The 21849-nt window shown below is 35.1% G+C and overlaps 1 protein-coding gene across 1 annotated transcript; it reads left to right on the top strand.

The window, feature by feature from the left end:
• Positions 1 to 3673: 3673 nt before the first annotated feature.
• LOC150093306 (cathepsin L-like) lies at positions 3674 to 15670 on the top strand. The gene is made up of 8 exons (XM_090413853.1): positions 3674 to 3785; positions 4074 to 4226; positions 5828 to 5983; positions 6070 to 6193; positions 13553 to 13653; positions 13814 to 13974; positions 14691 to 14801; positions 15443 to 15670. Exons 1-8 carry the CDS (start codon positions 3693 to 3695, stop codon positions 15540 to 15542), a joined length of 999 nt encoding a protein of 332 aa, XP_090269979.1. The 5' UTR covers positions 3674 to 3692; the 3' UTR covers positions 15543 to 15670.
• Positions 15671 to 21849: the final 6179 nt, after the last annotated feature.

Raw genomic sequence — 21849 nt, 5'->3', positions numbered from 1 at the left:
GGAAAAAAATCTAGGAAAGTTTGAGAAAAATACAAGAAGAAGAAACAGTTATGATGGAGAATATATCCTAAAATGTTTAGATAATCGTAAAGTTTAGGTAAAGTCCATCAGAAAAAAAAATTAATTAAGGTAAAAGATATCTAGTGAGAGATTTTCTATCTTAATGTAGTGTAATATATTCAAATAACTTTAGGTGTGATTGTAACACAGCATTAGGGTTTTCATTGTATTTTAAAGGCAAAACCATTGCACTGAAAATAATGTTTCACTAAATAGAACTGATTCAATAGCATTGTCATCCAGTTTGTGAATTGCATTTTTTTCATATAATATTTTAAAAAATAAAGTAATATTTCTACTATATAATTTTGTAAATTTTAATTTTAGAAGAATAAAAAATTATTTTAAGATGTTTTTGAAATAATTTAAAAAAATTTTAATGATAATTATAATACACCTTTTATAGTTTAATATTATGTTTATAGTTTAGAAGCCGCATAGATTGCAAAAGCTTGCATATCATTGATGTGTAAAATATTCTTTTCTGTTTTCAGTCTATCTGTTTTCTATCTTTTCAAGTATCTTGGATGTGTCTCAAAATGTTTTATGTTAGTGACCTTGCCAGCCTTTTCGCTCAGATCCATTGCTTTTAATAATAATGCAATATTCGCTTAATACACGTCATTATGTATATATTTTGCAGCATTAACGCTACTTCAAAAATATCAAAACACTTATTTGCAATTAGAAATTCAGGTTTCTAAATTCTCTGTCATTTATTAATATAATTACCAGAAATTTTGTAATAACTGCAATTTACGTGACAATAATTATACGGAGATGTTAGGAGTGTTTTCCTAAACTTCAAATACCCTTTTCATACTCACAAACAGAATTTTCAATTAAACTGAGAAAATGCTATTAATTTTCGCAGACTCGCACAGAATCCTCATTCAGTATATTCAGGTTTTACTCACATAAAATCATCAACAGATTTGTTAGTCAGATTATTTTCATCTGCTGTAAAACTGAAATTTATGACATTATACGGAATGTAAAGAATAAAAAATCTCCTGGGCCTGACAGCATTCCTAATAAAGTTATTAAACTGTTTCCCCAAAAGGACATTGCACATTCTACAACAATAATAAATGCCATGTTCAGATTTAAATACTCTTCCTCTGCATGGCAGTTGGTAGACGTGGTCCCTATTTATAAGCCTGGCAAGGATCCACAGCAACCTCAAAGTTATCGTCCCATCAGTCTGAATTTCTAATTTGGGCAAAATTGCAGAAAACGTTATCCTCCAGAATTCAAGTTTCTGTAAACAAGTTAAATATCCTTCCTATAGAACAGTTTGGCTTTCGCCAGCTTCACAGCACTACTCAACAAATCCACAACTGATTGAGTTCATTACCACACGCTACATCAATACACCGGAGCAGGTTTTCTTGACTTAGAAAAAGCATTTGACAAACCATGGCACTTTGGACTACTGTACAAGCTGATTTTAGCCGGCATTCCATTGGATCTGGTCTACCTTATAAAACCATTTCTTAGTGGCAGACGAATGCAAGTCAAATTAAATGGCGCATTATCTACCCAGCGACGATTCTTGGTAGGAGTGCCTCATGGGGCCCTCCTGGCACCGATTTCTCCATTTACATGGCGGACATACCGCACAATCCAATGTCATCTATCATTGCCCTCTACGCTAACGACACAGCAATACTAGCCAGATCTATTAAACCGTATCTTATCACCAAGAAACTGCAAGGAAACCGGCTGAAATTAGAGCACTGGTTCTCCAATTGGAGATTGCAAATAAACCCTCAAAAGAGCACTGCCATGCTTTTCAAAAACTCAATATCTCCTAAAGAATACATCTTCCTATTTAATATCAAAATTCCATGGAAAGCAAAAGCCAAATATCTCGATGTACTTCTGGACAGAAAACTAAACTTCAGTCCTCATACAAAAGCCTCATGTACAAAAGCATCAAAAGCCATAGCACAGCTTTACCCTCTTATCAATAGGAACAGTAAACTAGATACCAAAATCAAATTGCCCCTCCATCAGTTGATGATTCGTCTCATTATCACTTATGCGTCCCCAGCCTGGAGCCACGCTTCAAGCACAAACATCCTTAAACTGCAGAGAGTTCAAAATAAATGCCTACGCATGATTTTAAATACGCCATTGTACATCAGAGATTTTTTCTAATTCTCGGAATTCAGTCAGTAAATTCTAAACAACTATTAGATATCCTTTTTAATTTTAATATATGTTTTATAGTTAGTTTAACTATAAATATATAAATAAATAAGAATAGCACCAATGTAGCTCATGTATGTCGTACGAGGTGACCAAAATGGGTACCCAGGTAGGGTAATGGATGGCAATGCTGTAGCCAATGAAGTTCTAACTGAGGCTCGACTATTGCTGTTACCCTCTTGCCATGATCAGAGCTTTATAGCTCAATAACACCTTATCCCTACACTGTCCTCTACAGACAACAGGGAATATGAAAAGCATTCTTGCTTCGCCCCTTTAATCCAGTCCTTATAAGGATAAAATATTATTGTTGTTGATTTGATCTTGTAAGTTTTAGAAGGTAGTTAGTTATCTATGTTTCACAATGTAATATTGAGTTGAGGATATTTTGAAATCTTATAAAAGCAAATCAAAATACCTATTTTGCGATGTTGCCACTGAAAAAAAAAACGAGGTTCGTTCCTCAGCTTTTCGGCGATATATTGTTTAATTACAGGGAGTTTTGCTCAAAGCAATTTAGTCATTCGCTGGTTTAATAGTGGGGGTCTATGGAGTTCATTGCTACACTCATAAGCCAAAATATTATGATCGCCCAGCTTGATTCCGAACAACCAGGCTGCTTGGAAATAGTCATGAAAATGACCTTAAATTAACAGAAAAAAATGCAATTGGAATATAAATTTTAAAAAAGGATTTTAAAACATGGGCATCGAGGAAAAATCTAATATGGAAACAGATTACAAAATGCAAATAAAGAAATGCTATTAAGAGTGGTTATACAGATAATGATAACGAAAAACAAAACAGAGAATGTCCCGCGTTTAGTGCAGATAAATCCCCTTTATTCAAGGAAATAGTTTAAGATAATGATGGGTCTCTCTATCCGCTTCTGAGTGTCACTTCATCATCATTGTTTACTTACACATCACGTTTAGTTTTCGTCTTAGCAAATGACACCATCTTTTGTTGGCTTCTTTCACTGATTCTGCGACATCATAACTCCGTGTTGTAGCATGTGTGTGTGTGTGTGTGTGTGTGATCTGACGTTTCATTAACTTTACTATAGTTTCAATAAAATTAAGTAAACGTTTCGCGAGCTATCGATTTAGTCGTTCTCATAACCATCTTCATGTTATATCTGCAGTGTAAATCGGAGACAGATGTTGGTAGTTTGGTCAGTGAATAATCGTTTCCCGTATTTTAGTTTAGGTTTGACACAATGAATGTCTTCCGCTTCAAGAAACGGATAGAACAAAATAGCAAACGATAACCTTGGAATGACCTCTAAGAATTATGGTTTTTAGTTTGCTTTATCTGTGAATGGCCAGCGACTGTTTATAAAGAAGAGCATGCGGGTGATCGGTTAATGCTATCCCTTGCTTGGAATGGAGGTGTGTAGTACGACTCAAGCCAGCCACATGCATTTCATATTTCCCCTGATGGCTATCTTTGAAGTTACTTATGGACTTCATGTCTATTCAGATTTTGACAGACTTTGGCATGAGTTTAAGGTAACATTTTTAATCCTTTTTCCTCTCCTATCTAGCTATTCTCTCTCTCTCTCTCTCTCTAACTATCGCTTTTTTTCCCCACGCTGTCACCCTCCTTCTCTTTATCTATCTTTCTCTGACTATTTTACTCGATTTTTTCTGTTTTTCTCTCTATCTATCTCTGTTTTGTTGTCTGTGTCGCTTTCACGTCTTTCTGTCTCTCTTTATCCTCTCTCTCTCTTCATATTCTCTATCTATTTCTACTTTGAAAGACTCCAATATGTACAACTCTAGTGATGTATGTTCCAGGTTAACTACAGCAAAGAGTACTCCGCCAGCACAGAGGAGGCTGAACGTAAAGAGATTTGGAAGCACAACGTGATCCTGATTGAGGAACACAACAAGATGGCTAGTGAGGGGATGTTTTCCTTTTCATTGGGAATAAACAAGTATGCTGATTGGGTAAGTAATTTTCCCTTTATTGTTAACGAAGACAATAGCCTATTGCTAATGGCTACCAGATAGTTTTTATTTGGTAGAACAAACTACACAAACGAATGCATTTACTTCTTTCAAGATGTCGTTGCTTTTCTATGTCAGTAACCTAATGATATTGTTTTAAAGTTTTTGTTGTTTTTAAATTTTAAAACTAGTTGGCAAAAGTTCTTTTCTTTACGACACACTATAAATTCTCGCCGGTTAACGATTTTAACTAAAATTAAAATTTCGATGCCACTGATTGCAACTTCTTCAATACAAATTAATCCAGTAGCGCCATCTAGTAGAAGAGTCTCTACTTACAACGTCACAAGCGCCTAAATAAGCTTGCCTATCACTTGACTGACAACTTCGTAATTACAGATTGATATCGATCAACATTAAAAACAGGAATAACGTCAATTCCTACATGTAGCTTTGTAGTTGTTGTTTTTTCACATTATAAAAGAATATTTTACTTGAATAGTTCATTTATTTCTGTTTTTAACTGAGAAAAAATATGTGTCGGTTGTAAATCGTATCTGTAAAAGATTTGTATATGGCATTTTAACAATTGTCATCAAATTTACAAGTTTTACACAACATAATGTTGAACATTTTTTAACATAATGTTTAATTTTTATTATAAAAAATAACATAAACTATAATTTTATAGCATTTTTAACTTATTAAAAATTATAAAATATAAAGAATTGTTTTAAACTGTTATCTAAAATTCTATAATTATAGCAACACCTTTAAATATTTAATATCAACATATTACTATTGAAGTGTAAGACATTTTTTAATAGATAGCCATTTTTTTTTACAAAGGCATCTGTACCTTCATTTTGAAAAAAAAAAAAAAAAGGTCAATAGTTCATTCTTAAATTCTATAGTTCGGAATAACACTTCAGCCCTGGATAACCATCTTATTTCAGTGCGCAAAAGCAAAGATTCGTACTTGGCTTCCATTGATATGCATTTTTAAAAAGGCGTACTTTTAAAAGTCTTGCTTTGATGTAATTTACCATATTTACAACTTGGTCTAGTACAGGTTTTAATATTGCCGGTAATGTTTTTGAAACTAGGGAATCTCTGTGCCAAAAAAGACAGTGCGTAGATATAATATTTGGGTTTATTTTCTTTGCAAGGGTAAGAAATCGTTTAAGAGAGCCTACCATTGATGGAGCACCATCAGTACAAATTCCTACGCGCACACACACAGTTCCCATGAAATTTTAAAATTTCAAAAAGCAGTCTTCAGTTGTTAGGATCAGAAGAGCCAATTACACTCAGAACTGTGTTCACGTGACATCTTTCACTGCGGAACACCGGTTAAGAACCACTAGTTTTTAAAGTTTGTAAAGACATTTATTTATTAGTTTTCCGTTATTTTTACAGTTCTTCAAAGAACTAAAGGATGTTCTAAAGCTGTTTTGCATTTATTTATAACATATACATGTTTTATATTTATTTAATTTTAGCATATTATATTAAAATGTGACAATTTATACAATGATTCGCTATGCTGATGCCAATTTCATATATAACTATAGCTGCAGTATTTTTTAACTTTATCTCAGAGTCACGAGGAATTTGTAGAAAAAATGAATGGATATCGCAAAAATAATAGATCGAGTCCAATCTTCAAAGATGTTTTTGTCCCTTCCAGTGATGTGAAACTTCCTAACAGTGTTGACTGGCGAAAGAAAGGGTTTGTCACTCCAGTCAAAGACCAGGTAGAGAAAACAAATTCTTTTTAACTTTAAGAAAAGTTAAAATCTATTCATTATTACCAAAAATGTCCAAATATTTTTTATTTAAGGGAGAATGCGGTTCATGCTGGGCTTTTTCTGCGACGGGGTCACTAGAAGGTCAACATAAGAATAAAACTGGAAAGCTAGTGTCTCTAAGTGAACAAAATTTGGTAGATTGTTCTTTTCATGAAGGTGAGTGTTTTCATTAATTTAATACTCAAGACTTTTACTGTAAAAGAAAAATAATGTGATTTTAACAATGGACTGTTCAAATTAAACATATTTGGTCGTTTGAAAGTTAAGCATAAAAAACTTACTGTTTAATACTGACCAAAAATTTTAAATTTTTAAATATTATCTATAAAATAAAGATGTATCTTTAATATTTTATATTTTTTTATTAGAAATTTTACTTGATTAAAAATATTTTATAATATAATAATAAAATATCTTGAAAACCTAATTTTAGATGTAATTACTATTATATTTAATTAAGTGGTTTGTGAAAATTCATAGAGATTCCGATCCTCAATTTTTTGCTTTACTATTTTGGGATAGTTTTATTATTATTATTTATTTATTATTACTTAAATATAAATATAAAGAGCTAATAAGCTACATAGCTACTCACTGATGAAGCCTCAAAAAAGGCTGAAACCAGTCTGGGTAGCGACCTCCCCACCATGATGTAATAACAGCATATATATTTCCTAGGAAATGTGTTTTTACATTATGGAAAATACCTAAGAATAGTGATCAGAACTTTACCGACTTTGCTGCGAGATTTCCGTATTGCACTACATGCTAGGGGCACTTGCATTTAGCGGACGCTTAGTGATCGCCGATACTTTATAGTTTACTATACTATATTCGGCAAGAAACTCTCTGATTCCAATCTTTGAGTTTCTTATTGGGTTTTAAAACAATGTGGGATTTAATATCCCCTTAATTTAAATAATATTTATTATTATTTTCTTTTGCTATATTTTGGGATAGTTTTAGTTTGCTCAGTAGTCTTCATGCGAGCCCAAACAAAGCGATTTTTTTTTTTTTTTTTGAAAAATTCAGCTCTGTAATTTTCCGTACAGCTTGGCACCGATACCCGAGCCAGTGCAATATTTTAGAAATTCCCTTCCTTCTAGCCTTGTGCTACCAACACAAAAATTGCTGCATTCCTATCGCGACAAATTTATTCCTTTTAAGCCAAGTTATCTCTCTTTCAACGGTAAAGCAATCGCCATCAAAATAATCATAATAGCAATGTTACTACAAACAATCGACATCACAGACACGCAGGATAACGCCATCAACACACAATTTCTGGAGTCACAGGAAACATTAGACATGGAGTGCTCTTCTCCATCCACCCCATGCAAAAAGAGTTTGCCCTCCCGATCCTAAAGTATTCATATTTCACAAACACTTTTCTCACCATACGGAAAGCATTGTCATCAGATCATTCATCCAGCAATTTAATTAAATATTTTATTGGATATTTCCTACTTTTTTTTTTTTTTTTTTTTGGAACCACTGGCTGAGCTAGACCATGTGCAGAGGTGGCGAAAGAATGGAATGGTATCATTCCAAGTGCAAGCATTGAAAATATTTTTAACAGACGGAGTTTGGGTACTTCAGTTAACAACAAACAACTACGGTAGCGAAGAAATTAATCCGAATACTGAAATTTTAAAGAAAAATTTAAATTTCGCAAGAAAATACTTTACCTAATAATTTATATGTGCTCCTCTGTTCCTAATAAGTTCATTAATTTGCTTAGGCAAGAACATGTTTTTCTTATATCTGCATCTCGAAACGATACTTTTATAGTGGATTGTATTAAATTATTCTTTGTATCACAATTGAATTTTCCAAGTCTCTTTTTCACTATGGTCCACGAATTTTCTATTGGGTTAATATCAGCAGAGTTATCTGTCAAAAAAGTAACTGGATGTTGTGATTTTTAAGGAACTCTCTCTTTTTTTTTCTTTTTTTTTTGATGTGTGGCATGGAGCGAGATCCTTTTGGAAGATGGGTTCTTTGTCTTCTTGGATCTGTGGGTCCACTCGTTTTTCCACTATTTTTATGTATTGGTCACTTTTCATCATGCCCTCAACAGCACAAGTGATATTGGTCCGTCATGTGTAAAACAATCCCAGAACATCTTTTTTTATCTGGGTGTTTAAGAGCTTGTTGAAGGTGAATGGAAAAAGGACTTCTCAGCCACTGATTTGCGAATTAGGGTACACTTTCCTTAGACAAAGAAATGGCTCTCATCTGAGAATATGACCTTCTTCCACTTCTCAACAGTCCACAATTTGCCCACTGGAGCCCCTTTTTCTGCATAGACTTCGTCTCAACAGTTGTTTCTTTTTTGGTGGTGTCAAAAAAATTAATCCCACTAGCTGCCAAGTCTTTATTTAAGTCAACGTTCATTTTGCTTTTAACTAGTAAAAGTTCTTCAGTAAGTGTAGTTTCCCTTTTTTTTTTTTGCCCACATTTTCCTTTTCTGTCGAGATAAAAGTTACCTGTCTCCCTCAATCTCTTTAAAATCGCATTAATAGTACGGAAATCAACACCGCACTCATTGACAATTTGTCTTTAAGTCATGCATGTGTGCTGAGAAAGATTACATATGTTTGAACACTTTCTTGGAGATGCATCCATTTTATAGCTATACGAAATGAATAAAACACTAGGAATGTCAACTTGTTTACACTATCGTTGAGGTGGGGCATGATTCAAAAAACGTTGGGAAATTCTGGCCTAGAGGATCACTTACGGCCGACTCCCATTGAAATCGCAATATTGTCCACGAAAATGTGACCCTTTTTGTGGCGTATGCCGTGCTACTTGAAACTGTAGGTCACCTCTTTTACCAGTGCAGCGCATTTGGCGGAGGTTGGTTGAACTGCTCAGAATTCCAGTGCCAACTTTCTCTGAGGGGTACTATTGCAATCCCCCCCCCGATCAGTATTCTAAACTATCACATATGGAAAATACGTAAAAAAAAATAAAACATCTCTTAACGCGAATCTACGGTCGAATTAGCAAAGAACGGTTCCTAATTTTGTCTAATTTGATTCTGCTTCGATATGTAGGGGAGAGGAGTGTTGGCCTGAACAAACTCGAGCTACGAAGGCCAACATCGAGGTGGTCCTGAGTCCTTTTAGAGCGGGATTCTTTGTTTGTTTGTCTTTTACTGTTTTGATCCGCTTATTAGGTTCTACAAGTTTTTCATTTTTCGTATACTGGTTTTGTAGTATTTTTGATATTCCTGTCTTTATTTGTTTACTTGTATTTTTTTTGAGACTTTTTCTTTGATGAGTGAAAAGTCCGACGACCGTTTTCGAAGAATCCGTTGGGTCAACACCTAAAACGGTCAACTGAGGCCTCTTTTGTCTCCTCTATCACTATTTCACTCTATCTTTTTATCTTCCTCTCTCTCTCTCTCTGCTAAATCTCAGCGTTGATTTATACTCAAAAAGCCTATGATGAGAAACTTGCACTCACACAAACATATTATATATTAAGATTAAAATGTGATAAAAACTATTTCTACAATGATTCACTGTGCTGGTGGTGCTTTCTGTGTAACTCTAGGTGTAATGGGGTTTTAACTTTAACTCAGACTCGCAAAATAAATGTGTGTGTGTGTGTTTATAAGCTATTATTTAATAGCTTGTAAATTACTGTTACTATTATTCAACTATTAAACCATTATTCAATAATATTTAATTCACTGTTTTGGACATGACACACATAAGTTCGAACTGAAGTCTGTATCGATGCCGTGTGTCACGTTCATGAATTAGTAAAGTTCATTAACTTCATTCTTTTTTAAATATGTTTATATAATTTCTTGAAAATTATAATATTATGCTTATTTAACTTCACTTTGAACAGTTTTCTTTTAAATCAAAGAGGTCACATGGAATTTAAATACCAAAGCATTTGATAATTTATATACAGAAATTAAAAATATATAATATAGGAAAGAACACTGATTTCTCTAAAGACGTCCACACATCCCAACGATTTGGTTCAACAAGCTGCAGTACGAGCCAACGGACATATTCAAATATAGAAGACCAAAAGCTATATATTAGCCTCCTATAGCGATGCATAATCTCCATGCCCATTCAGGGCGAGCAAACTACTCGTAAATTTTACCCTCACTGTAACCACGACAGATAGCGGGGAATATGAAAAGCATTTTGCTTCACCCTTAAATGTCAATTGTCAACACTGATTTCTGGATGGAAAAACGGAGGTCTCTGAAAGTCCTTTTTAGGACTTCCAGGGTAACAATTAGCATTGCTGAACCAAGGAAGTTAACTGAGGTTCGGCTGTTGCTGTTATCCTGGGTGATGAGTTTTTGAGTTCGCTCCCTTAAGGTTTTTGCCTTAAGGGAGTACTTTGAGTGTCCGGGGAAGGTGTTCTCCGGCACGGCCCGCTGAGGGGTTCTTGTCGGTGAATTATTTTCCTCGGAATTTGAGCGGTTCTGCTCAGTCGGGGTGCTAGGACGGGGAGCCCGTTACTGAGTGGAACCAACGCTGAGATATGGACGGTCTTTCGCCCACTATGGAGTGGCCTAGAGATCGTCCGATTTTTTGAGATTTTACCCTTTACTTACTAATCAGGACTTCCAGGGCAATGCTGTAGCCAATGAAGTTTTAACTGAGGCTCTACTATTGCCGTTACCTAGCCATGACTAGAGCTTTTTAGCTCAATAACACTCCATCCACACAGATTTACTTCATTCAGATGACGGAATAAAGAGTCAAGGACTCAGTCCATCGCCCAGTTCTTTTAAGAACTTAAAAACACTGATTTCTACCTTCCAGATATCAAGACGTATATGACAGGCATAACAGAAAAATTCTTCGCACTCACAGATAATCAGCTAATTCGACAGGCAGCGGCCTACGAACCCTCAGATCAATTCATACACAAGAAACCAAAATCCGCCATTGCAAAAGACAGCTAATACAACTTACAATGCTCACAATGAGCGGGTAAATTACCCACAATAATCCTCTCACACACAAGCCAAAATCAGATGAAGGGATAAAGAGTCAAGGACTCGGTCCATCTCCCAAAGTAGTTCAAAGTTCAAAACACTGATTTCTGGTCCGACATCAAAAGTTCTTTTTAGAACTTCAAGGGTAACAAATGGCAATGCTGTAGCCAATGAAGTTTTAACTGAGGCTCGGCTATTGCCGTTACCCAGCCATGACTAGAGCTTTTAGCTCAATAACACTCCATCCACACAGATTTTCTTCATTCAGATGACGGGATAAAGAGTCAAGGACTCAGTCCATCGCCCAGTTCTTTTAAGAACACTGAATTTGAAATTTTCTGAAAAGGCAGTATTGAGAGGATAGTGTAAAATAACGATAGATTATTTTTAATTTAATTAATTCTAATGTAATATTTTAGAGATTATTATAATTTAAATTACTTTTTATTGTATTTCTCTCTTTTTTTTTTTTTTTTTTTTTTTTTTGTTTTGGAGTAAAGATGATGATGAAAGGAAATAAATATAAGAATATACATAAATAAGTAGATGCATTAAATCAAACCCCCATGTGGTGGCAGGGATAAGAATAGTCCAAATGTAGGTCATGCATGTCGTAGGAGGGGGACTAAAATGAGTACCCAGGGAGGGTAATGGATGGCAATGCCGTAGCCAGTGAAGTTCTAACTGAGACTCGGCTGTTGCTGTTACTCTCCTGTCATGATCAGAGCTTTAATTTAATAGCTCAATAACATCTTATCCCTACACTGTCCTCTACAGACAACGGGGAATATGAAAAGCATTCTTGCTTCCTCCCTTTAAGCCAGTCCTTATAAGGATAAGGACTAAACCAAACCCCATTCCCCGTGTGGTGGCCGTGCTAAGAATAGTTCCACCGCAAATCCATGCGTGTCGTAAGAGGCGACTAAATGGACGTAGAGTTTCGCTCTCTTAAGATTTTTGCCTTGAGGGAGCAATTTGAGTCTCCAGTGAGGGGTTTTGTCGGTGCATGATTTTCCCTGGAATATGAGCGGTTGTGCTCAGTGGTGGGGTGAGCCCGTCACTGAGCAGAACCAACGCTGAGTTGGATGGTCTTTCGGCCACTATGGAGTTGTCTAGGGATCGTCCTAATTTTTAGAGGGTGGCTTTACTTAATAATCCCCACCGCAAATCCATGCGTGTCGTAAGAGTCGACTAAAGAAACGCAGAGTTTCGCTCTCTCGGGTATTTTCCGGAATTTTGCTCCCGGTGAGGGTGGGGAGGGGTAGATTTCGGTGGTTTTCCCTGAGAGAGCATTTTGAGTTTCAAGAGTGTTCTCCAGCGTGGCCCGTGAGGGGCTTTGTCGGTGGATGCTTCTCCCTCGAACATCAGCGGTTCTGCTCAGTGGCGGTGGTGGGGGACGTCACTGATTTGGACGATCTTTCGGCCACTATTGAGTGGCCTAGGTATTGGATCGTTCTAATTTTTATACAGGGCTTTCGTTATGTATCAACGCCAACGCAACCCATGCATGTCGTAAGAGGCGACTAAAATGGACGCTGAGTTTCGAAAGTTTTGCTCTCTCAGGTTTGTTCCAAAAGTTTGCTCCCGGTGAGCGGGGGACTTCGTTTCGGGGAGGGGGTTGCCCTAGGGAGGGTGGCCCGTGAGGAGCCTGGTCGGTGAACGCTTTTCCTTGTAATATGAGAGGTTCTGCTCAGTGGTGGTGGGGGGGGAGGCTGTCACTGAGTGGAGCCGACTCTGAGTTGGACGATCTCTCTCGGCCACTATTAAGTGGTCTCGGGATCGTTCTAATTTTTAGAGACGGCTTTACTTACATATCAGCCTCACTGTAACCCATGCATGTCGTAAGAGGCGACTAAAATGGGTGCCGTGCGAGGGTAACGAATGGCAATGCTGTAGCCAATGAAGTTCTAACTGAGGCTCGGCTATTGCTGTTACCCTCCTGCCATGATCAGAGCTTTATATAGCTCAAGAACACCTTATCCCTACACTGTCCTCTACACATAACGGGGAAGATGAAAAGCATTCTTGATTCGCCCTTTAAGCCAGTCTTTTAAGGTCTTAACTAATTACTTATCCCGTGTGGTGGCCGGGTTAAGAATAGCCTCACTGTAGCTCATGCATGTCGTACGAAGCGACTAAAATGGATACCCAGGGAGGGTAATGGAATGCAATGCTGTAGCCAATGAAGTTCTAACTGAGGCTCGACTATTGCTGTTACTCTCCTGTCATGTTCAGAGCTCATAGCTCAATAACATCCTATCCTTACATTGTCCTCTACAGATAACGGGGAAGATGAAAAGCATTCTTGCTTCGCCCATCTAGCCAAAAAAATAAAAAATAAATAATAATAAAAATAAACCAGACAGAAGAGAAAATTCGTGTGTGATATATCACACACATATAAGTGTGATATGATTGAAAGAATCATGAGCGAAATTTAAGCACAGAAATTTATATATATTATAAATATTGTATAAATATATCGTTGTTATTATTATTATTATTATTATTATTAATCTATATTTCTTTAGGAAACGAAGGTTGCATGGGGGGATTCATGACTTCAGCTTTTCTTTATGTAAGTCAAAACCACGGGATCGATACAGAGGAATCATATCCATACAAAGGAGCAGTAAGTATCTTAATAATGCTTATTAATTTATATTAAAAAAATCCTTTTAAGCAATGTTCACTTAGCCGCGCAACTCACTGTGTATCGCCTAATGATCAAAGTTGCGAAATATTTGGACATTAAATAACAACAAATAAAAATGCAAATTTTCAATTTGTAGGATGGAACGTGCAGATTCAGTAAAAACGATGTTGGCGCCACCTGTTCGGGTTATAAGAAAATAATGAGAGGGAAAGAATCCGATTTAAAGGCAGCTGTTGCTTTAGTTGGACCAATATCGGTGGCCATTGATGCAAGTGATTCCAAATTTCAGCTTTATTCGTAAGATTTATTTATTATTGTGTTCCTGTATATTTAAATAAAGTAACCAAGAGAATATACATTATATATAGATTTATGAAAGAAATTCAGACTAACATCTTTTCAAATTTATTTATTAATTAACAATTTTTATAACTTACTTTAATTAAAATTTCTTAAAAATAATTAGTAAAATTTAAAACAATTTATATTAAATTTTTTATTTAGGAAAAAGTTTTTATAATTTTTTAGAAACTTATAAAGTAAAAAAAAGTTTTATATACAAATTTATTTATATTAGTGTAGTTATAACGCACTGTGAGATCAATAAAATCCTCCACTGCAGATTAAAATAATTTATATAAATTAATTTGTTAAAAACCATAAAACTAGTACCACATAAAATCTAAAATATAGATGATTGGATTAATTCCAGAAATCTTTATTTTATTATTTTATCGTTATGCAAATAATACAATTATGATTTGGGGTTAAATTATGTACCAGTGGCATCACCAGAACATTGAGATTGAAGGGCTTTGAGACTTCACCAGCAAATTAAAACCCTACAATTTCACGACAGTTATTATGGCTACCATTTCTAAGTGGGCTTCGGCCCATACTGTAAATTATAAAACTCGAAAAAAATTCCTGGTGACGCCCCTGGTATATAGGAGAAATACTGATGAAGATATTTGCTGCATAGGCAGATGATAATGTGCTTCTTTTGTTATCAGGAAGGGAGTTTACAACAATCCTCGATGCAGCTCCAAATACTTAGATCACGGAGTGTTAGCGGTTGGCTATGGTACTTTCGCATCAAGAAACTACTGGCTAGTAAAGAACAGGTAATGTTTGTTAGGTGGTTATTTGAATGTGTGTCGATAAGTCTTTATTTTAAAAATCATTAAATACATTTTGCTAAATTATATAAAATTATAATTATTATGATTCCCCTCCACACACACACACACAATCTAAACACAGCGAAAACAACAGATATTATCACAATACTTTTGATTGGTGAACAGTTAGTTCATTTCAGATTCCAGCCAAGAATCTAAGGATCGTTTTGTCAGCTATTGGTAAAATATGAACTATCTATTTCAAGTAATACTTTTTTTTTTTTTTTTTTTTTTGTGATCGAATTTATTTCCTATTGCATTTAGAAGACCTCCTTCTTGTGAAATGCCTTGAAACATTTTCTCGGGGCTATTGTCGATGTAATTTTTAAAATTAATTTCTTCATCATCCACAGTTTGTCTCACTTTCGGCAGACCCCATCCATCTGTTCTTATAGATGGACGGGGGTCTGCCGTTCGAGTGGAGAATATCACTGGCTTCTAATATTCCGAAGTATATTTATCTGAAATAGCTAATATAGAATTCTGTTGGTGAAAACTAAAATTGGTAGTGTCAGTAATTTTATTTAATATATAAATTTATCTAATATTTAAATATATGATTATTGTTTACTTTTTTTTTTCAGTTGGGGAAAAGACTGGGGTATGGATGGATACATAATGATGTCTAGAAACAAACATAATCAATGTGGAATTGCGACAGTAGCTTCTTTCCCATTAGTATAAAACGACCAAGAGAGAGAGAATCCAATACATTCTATAGGTATCAACAAAATAAACAGCTTCTACCTGAAGAAGAACTCCGCTCTACGTATTTGAAAATAAAAATACTGTTATCCACATTTGCTAATAAAAATAAAACGAGTTTCCAGTTGAAGAAGTCTATAAATTAGATGTACGATTAATAAAACTCTCACTGAACAGTTGCGATGTATTCATTTAATATGAAATACATCGATTTCTACGGTCTTAAAACAGTATACCCAAGAGAAATTTCGGGAGAGGTCTTGGGAAGGAAAAAAGTAAGTCTCACATGTTTAACACAATAAAAGCTATTTAACTTAACACGATCACATTCAAAAAAATGAAAAACAAACAGTTGATTAGTGATTTTTCATGATGAGAATGGCTATGAACATTAATTTGGTAGCTCAGGATGAACAAACGAAAAGTATAAAACCGAAGAACTCGCAAAAAGTAAGCTGAGGATAATATTTTATGTGATTGGTGCCATACGATATTATTTCTTGATAAATTTAATTATCGATCAACAATTCTTGTTACAATTCCCCAGAAATGAGTATACGACTCAGTGCTGAACGTGTTATTTATGAAAATATTCGATAAAATGCAATCAGGTCTGGTTACAATTTATCGCGTTGACTGTGCATACATAAAGACACAAAAACTGGCTTCTAGATACATGCAGCATTTCAGTCTATAGGCAAAGACAAAAGTGAACAAAAGACAATCAATCCTTCCTTAATATTAACTTCTCTTTAAGCTTGTGTTCAGGTGGTTGAATCGCTATTAGGAACGTTATGAAACTCCCTGACATTTGTGAATTAGTAATTGTGAATTTTAAATACGTCTTGATAATAACTGAAATTTTAAAAATGAAGAAATATACTTTTTTTAGATTAATATGAAGGAATTTGTCTTTCAGATTTCCAGTTATTCTTTGAACGAATAATTCTGGATGTAGAGAGCACATACTTGACAATCACAGCCTGTTTCAGAGATACAGCAATCCCTCGATTAATGCGTTCTTTAAAATAAGCGCATTAATCGAAAACGCACTAATCGAATATAGTAACCTATGCGAAAAACTATAATTCGTTCCTCAAATTTCATTTTTGACCCTTCATTTTTTTTTTTTATAAAAGAATCTCAGGGCCTAATCAAAGGAAAACCATTAAGCTGAAAGTCAATAAAACATATTCAGAATATATATTTATTATTCTACTTAATAAAGAATTGAGCTAACTTAGGCGGGCATTGTGTTTCTTTTTTTTCATACAACTGACGATATGGCTCTTCTACAAATGTTACTGCTTCTCTCTTCATCAGGGCCAGCCTCCAAGCATTATTACTGCTTAAAAACTTCGATTGAAAACTATTTTCAAATTGTTTCTGTGAAACCTCTTTGGGCTTGTCAGTGATTAAATTTTTTTCATATTCTTTTATTCGTGATGAAATTCGTGATGAAAGGTTGGGAAAATACTTTAAAATAACAAGGGTGATATGATTTACTTTGTTTTATTGCTAATAATAAATATTAAAGGTGTGTGTTAGATTTATAGATTTTATAAATTAATTTTGTTTAAATTAGATTAATTAATCTTTAATTTAAAATAAAATATAACTTCCATTATTATTTCTAATGTAAAATAATTAAATAACTTATCTAAAGTGTGTGGAAATATTTTAACGCATTCATATTAACAGTCGACAAACTATATATTGACTCATACGTTTTATTAACATTCTTAATGTTCTAAATCTGATTTTCTTGCTTGTGCTAATCTTTTTGTTCTTATCCCGTGCACATATCGGTGACAAATGAGTACCATCAAACTTCCCATTGTCGACTGCTTTCCCTCCTTTCCCCCAGCGCCACCTACAAATACTCACCGAAGCGTTCCTTTTCCTGTAGTTAATGTAGATGTTTACGACAGCGAACGGAATGTCCGAGGGAACGTTATGACGAATAATACGGTCGTTTTTCTTCATGTCAAAAGCTCTGCAGAAGTCCATTTTCTTTAGCGACCTCGGGTTAGGAACGATGAGTTGCTTGCACGCCACATCTTAGCCAGACCGCTATTCATTTGTTCTGCTGGGCAATATATTGTTTACGTGTGCTATTGGTAAAACCCTCAGTAATAAAAAAATGTCTTAAGATGAGAGAATTATTTAAAAAAAGGGAAAAAATAAAAACTTTTCAAAGATAGATCCGGGAATATATAATTCGTGATGTTAATTTAATAATTCTGTCAAGTGCTGCCATCTAGCCATAGATCGCGAAACATTTTTCATTGCAATTTTGGATTAGCTTGTTAAGAGAAAGTGAGGGGTTGATTTAGAGCTAGTAGTTCGCTCTAAATGCTAGGTGTGGCTTCCGTCTTTGTCGTAATGGCCCCGTTTGTCGTGTAGACTTAAGTGCAGCTTGGATATACAGTAGCGTACTGCGGGAAAATATATAGATTGATAACGATGATGGGACTGCCGATTCTAAGTCTGTTAAAACGACCCTTTGAGGGGTCATTTATATGCAGGTCACTAACACGATGGGACTTCTTACTCAAACCCACATACAAATGGGTCGTTTAGACGCCTCGAATAACCATTACTGTTACCATTTATCACCTTTTCAACAATTTTGTGTGTTCCCTATTTTCTTTTAAAACAGTTATCCGTGATAGAATAAATAAAAAAATTTAAAAAAAAAGTTGTGAAGCTCTTAATAATCATGTATTTAAAGTATAAAATTCTGACAGTTAGAAACAACGCTTGCAATCATCCCCCACTTCTCCCATCTTTCTTCCCCCCCACTAGTAATTAACAGCAAGATTCATTTGGCAAAGTGCATTCATTAGCGAACATGCTAAAGCTTTCTATGTACTGTTAATAATGACTGGGAATGCCAGTTCGCAACAATACAACATCTCGGTCGTTACTATGGGAACCACAGCCATGACAGGTGGAATTGACAGGAGGCGGGCTTTAGTGTACTGAATAAAAAGAAATGGCTGCTACACTGTGACATGCAGCAAATTAAGCCTTTTCTAAAATATAGTTCGTCCGGGCGTCCTATGGTGATATGTTAATTATAATTCTTGCACCTGTCTGGATGTTGTATGTGTGCATTGGAGAAGTGATAATATAAGGGATGAGAAAGAATGATTTTACACTTTGATGGCTCTAACATATAAAGTGCATGTCGAAAGTTAAAGGAACTCTGCGCATGCGTCATGCGAACTATAAATGTATCTGTGTCAGGTTTCGAAAGTTCGCAAATTTTGGCTTTAGTCGAACTGTAAATGAATCTTGCTTACGTTACTTAATGTCTTAGCATAATTTTTTTTTTTTTACAGCATTTCCAGCTAAAAGAAAGCAAATTCTACGTGAGATTTCCCCCCCCCTAAAATATTGAAGGGGGGGGGAATCTAAAATATTGAACTAAAATATTGAAGGGGGGGGCCCCTTCAATATTTTAGTGTGCGCTCTCCATAACATCGTTTCATGTTCAGAACAGATACTGCACCCAGCCATAACTATATTTTGTTTCTAAAATGTTATATAATAAAATTAAAATAATTTATTAAAATTATATTTATTCTATATAAAATAAAATAAAATTATATAATAAAATAAAAAATCAGAAACTTTTAAATTAATTTAAAATATTCAGAATAAATTATTAATTTAAATTTACACACCTTTTTATATCAACTTATGTCACTCTACAATAATTTGAAAGTTGATACATTGTTCATTATGATAAACCTGTGAGGTTTGTCGTGTAGCACTCTCCCAATTTTTATCATCTGTTACGTTGAGGACTGGTTGAGCTCTCCAAAGAGAGATTTTAAAATATTGAATTGAATTTTTTTTACTTCCATGTGTTTACGTCCTCAGAACAATCTGATGGACGAAAAATCCGCTACATGCTTATGAGAAAGAGCCCAGTAAATGTTCCTTACGTCATGGACGGGAATCGAACCCGTGTCCAGCGGGCTTCGTCTATACCGACTGAGCTTAGGAGATTCTAAACGCTGTTTCTGAAACTTAATGAATTAAATGATCCTTTGGGTCACCCAATAAGGTTGGGAGATCGGAGGGATCACTGTATTTTTCGGAAAAGGCAGGCAAACAGTCATTTTCTATTATAAAATATCACCAGTGAGCTAATCATGATTTATGATATTAAAAGTTGATATTTAGAGAAAAAGGTATATTCAAAAAAAATCCTATTAAAATAATAAGAAATATTTTTTTATAAAAATATTTAACAAATTCACTAGAGATATGACATTGTTTTGTAAATGCACGTGTAAAACTTTCTTTTTTTATAGTAGAAATCTAATAAATGCACACATTAAAAGTTTATTTTTATTTTTTAGAATTTTGAACTCGTGTGTGTGGGGGAAGGGGAGATAGACGTCCCTGATCCAACTAAAAATAATAATTATGATTTCCTAATTGAAGCAGTATTCAAATGTTCTACATACATCGATCTCCATCTCTGAAATATACTTATTTGAGAAACTGCTCAATTTGATTTTTTTTTTCCCCTGTAAAGAAAGAAGCGGATATGATTATTCATTGAACGGCATTCATTGTTTTTTATTATTATTATTACTGTCTCGAAAATACAAGTGCTTTGAAGAACTTTACTGCCCTTGGGAGCAACGTTTCGTGCCCAACAAATGCAAAGGTCATGGGAATGTCAGTAATTCTCAGTCTGACTCAGGAGGGCGACTCATACATACACACTCCCGTGGTGTGCGTATGTGTGAGTTGGTTCGACTCCCGCTGTTTGTCTCCCCGTCCACCGTATAACAGCCGTGGTTTCCATTACCCAGATATGGTCAAGGTAAATCAATTGTCATTTGGTTCGTTATTCGATAATCCTTTTAAGCTCTTAATAGATATCACAGCGAATGTGCTACGGCATTTAATGTGAGCTACACCACCCCCACTGGGTTAGTGACTCAGAAGTATCGTGCAGAGAAGCGGGGGTTGGAAAAAAAAAAACTATTTTATGAGGTTTCAGATGCATACAATTTATTATAAAGCACTGTATTTATTAATAATATGGCAGGTTGACCCCCTCGCCTTTTTTTAATTATCCCTAAGCTAGATTTCATTTTCGTAAGCATTTTCCTTAATTCACATCTTGTTACTAGTAGATTGTCGTAGTTCGCATTTTACACGCTAGAGGGCGTATCACCTAAGACATTTCCGTTGCTTTTTTTTTTTTTCCCCCTATGCAACAGTCCTACAATGAATAGTTGATTGTCAGAAAAAAGCCCAGCAGACAGCGTGGCTGGGAAACGAACTTGAAGGATTAAACCGCGAAATTGTAATGAGGTTGGCGAGTGGAGAACGCGTGTACACGCCCTGGAGGGACTTGCGCGGAATGTGAGACACGTGCTCAGCTAGAGAGAATAGCGTTTGTTGAAGGAAGCCCATTGACGTGCCGCTTGAGGCCTTTGTTTCAAAGATACATGTTTCGGTGGTTCTCTGCTTGCCAATACACCGGACATCACCACAATTAATTCCTACAAGTTTTCGTAAAACCATCTCTCCTCCCTACTAGGACAGAAAGATTGTTATCATACCAGTATTTCTCTCTCTCTCTCTCTCTCTCTCTCTCTCTCTCTCTCTCTCTCTCTCTCTCTCTCTCTCTCTCTCTCTCTCTCTCTCTCTCCCGAGTTGAATTCATAGAAGCCAGTAGCTTTGGGGGCGAAATGCAGCAGACTTCACACACAAGTAAACGAATAAATACTTTTCAAATTAGTCTTCCTAATTTTCAGTTTGTCGCGAACCACAGAAAATATAATTCATATTTTAATTAACAGATGTCGCAGCACTTAAGAATTTTTCTTCGAGCAAAGATCTCCTTAAGCTTACTAAATTTGTCTTTTACTTAATCCGAAATGCTTTCTATTAATGCAGATTAAATTTCTAACACGTTTTTATTTTTTAGCACAGGTGTTTTGATTCTATACTGACGAGCTCTAAAAAGCGAATCTAATAGTGGATACAGAATATTAAATTAAGGAGCCCAAAGACTTCAATTTGGTATAAAAATGGTAATAGAATAGAGGATATTATTGATCCATCTATATTTTATAGCCAAATATAGAAAAAAACTTTTAAAAAATTCTAAAAATTAAAGGAAAGCTTATGAGGATATAACCCTCGTTGGAGTTGCGGTTTGTCCTAATTATACGACACAGTTTCTCCAAGAGGTTGTTATTCACCTTTTATTAGTACCTAAATCAGGCTTCATGGAATTGACATAGCT

This window comes from Typopeltis vanoorti, chromosome 24 (assembly GCF_054136105.1).
Source record: "Typopeltis vanoorti isolate ZY-2024b chromosome 24, IOZ_Tvanoo_1.0, whole genome shotgun sequence".
Taxonomy (NCBI): domain Eukaryota; kingdom Metazoa; phylum Arthropoda; class Arachnida; order Uropygi; family Thelyphonidae; genus Typopeltis; species Typopeltis vanoorti.
Note: the sequence above shows the minus strand (reverse complement) of the source record. Positions and strands in the feature narration are given on the sequence as shown.

Coding starts and splice junctions, on each gene's coding strand:
- LOC150093306 (XM_090413853.1), top strand. CDS start 3,693: ATGCATTTCATATTTCCCCTGATGGCTATCTTTGAAGTTACTTATGGA. Junction 5,984..6,069: donor TCACTCCAGTCAAAGACCAG/GTAGAGAAAACA, acceptor TTTTTATTTAAG/GGAGAATGCGGTTCATGCTG. Junction 13,654..13,813: donor CATATCCATACAAAGGAGCA/GTAAGTATCTTA, acceptor TTCAATTTGTAG/GATGGAACGTGCAGATTCAG.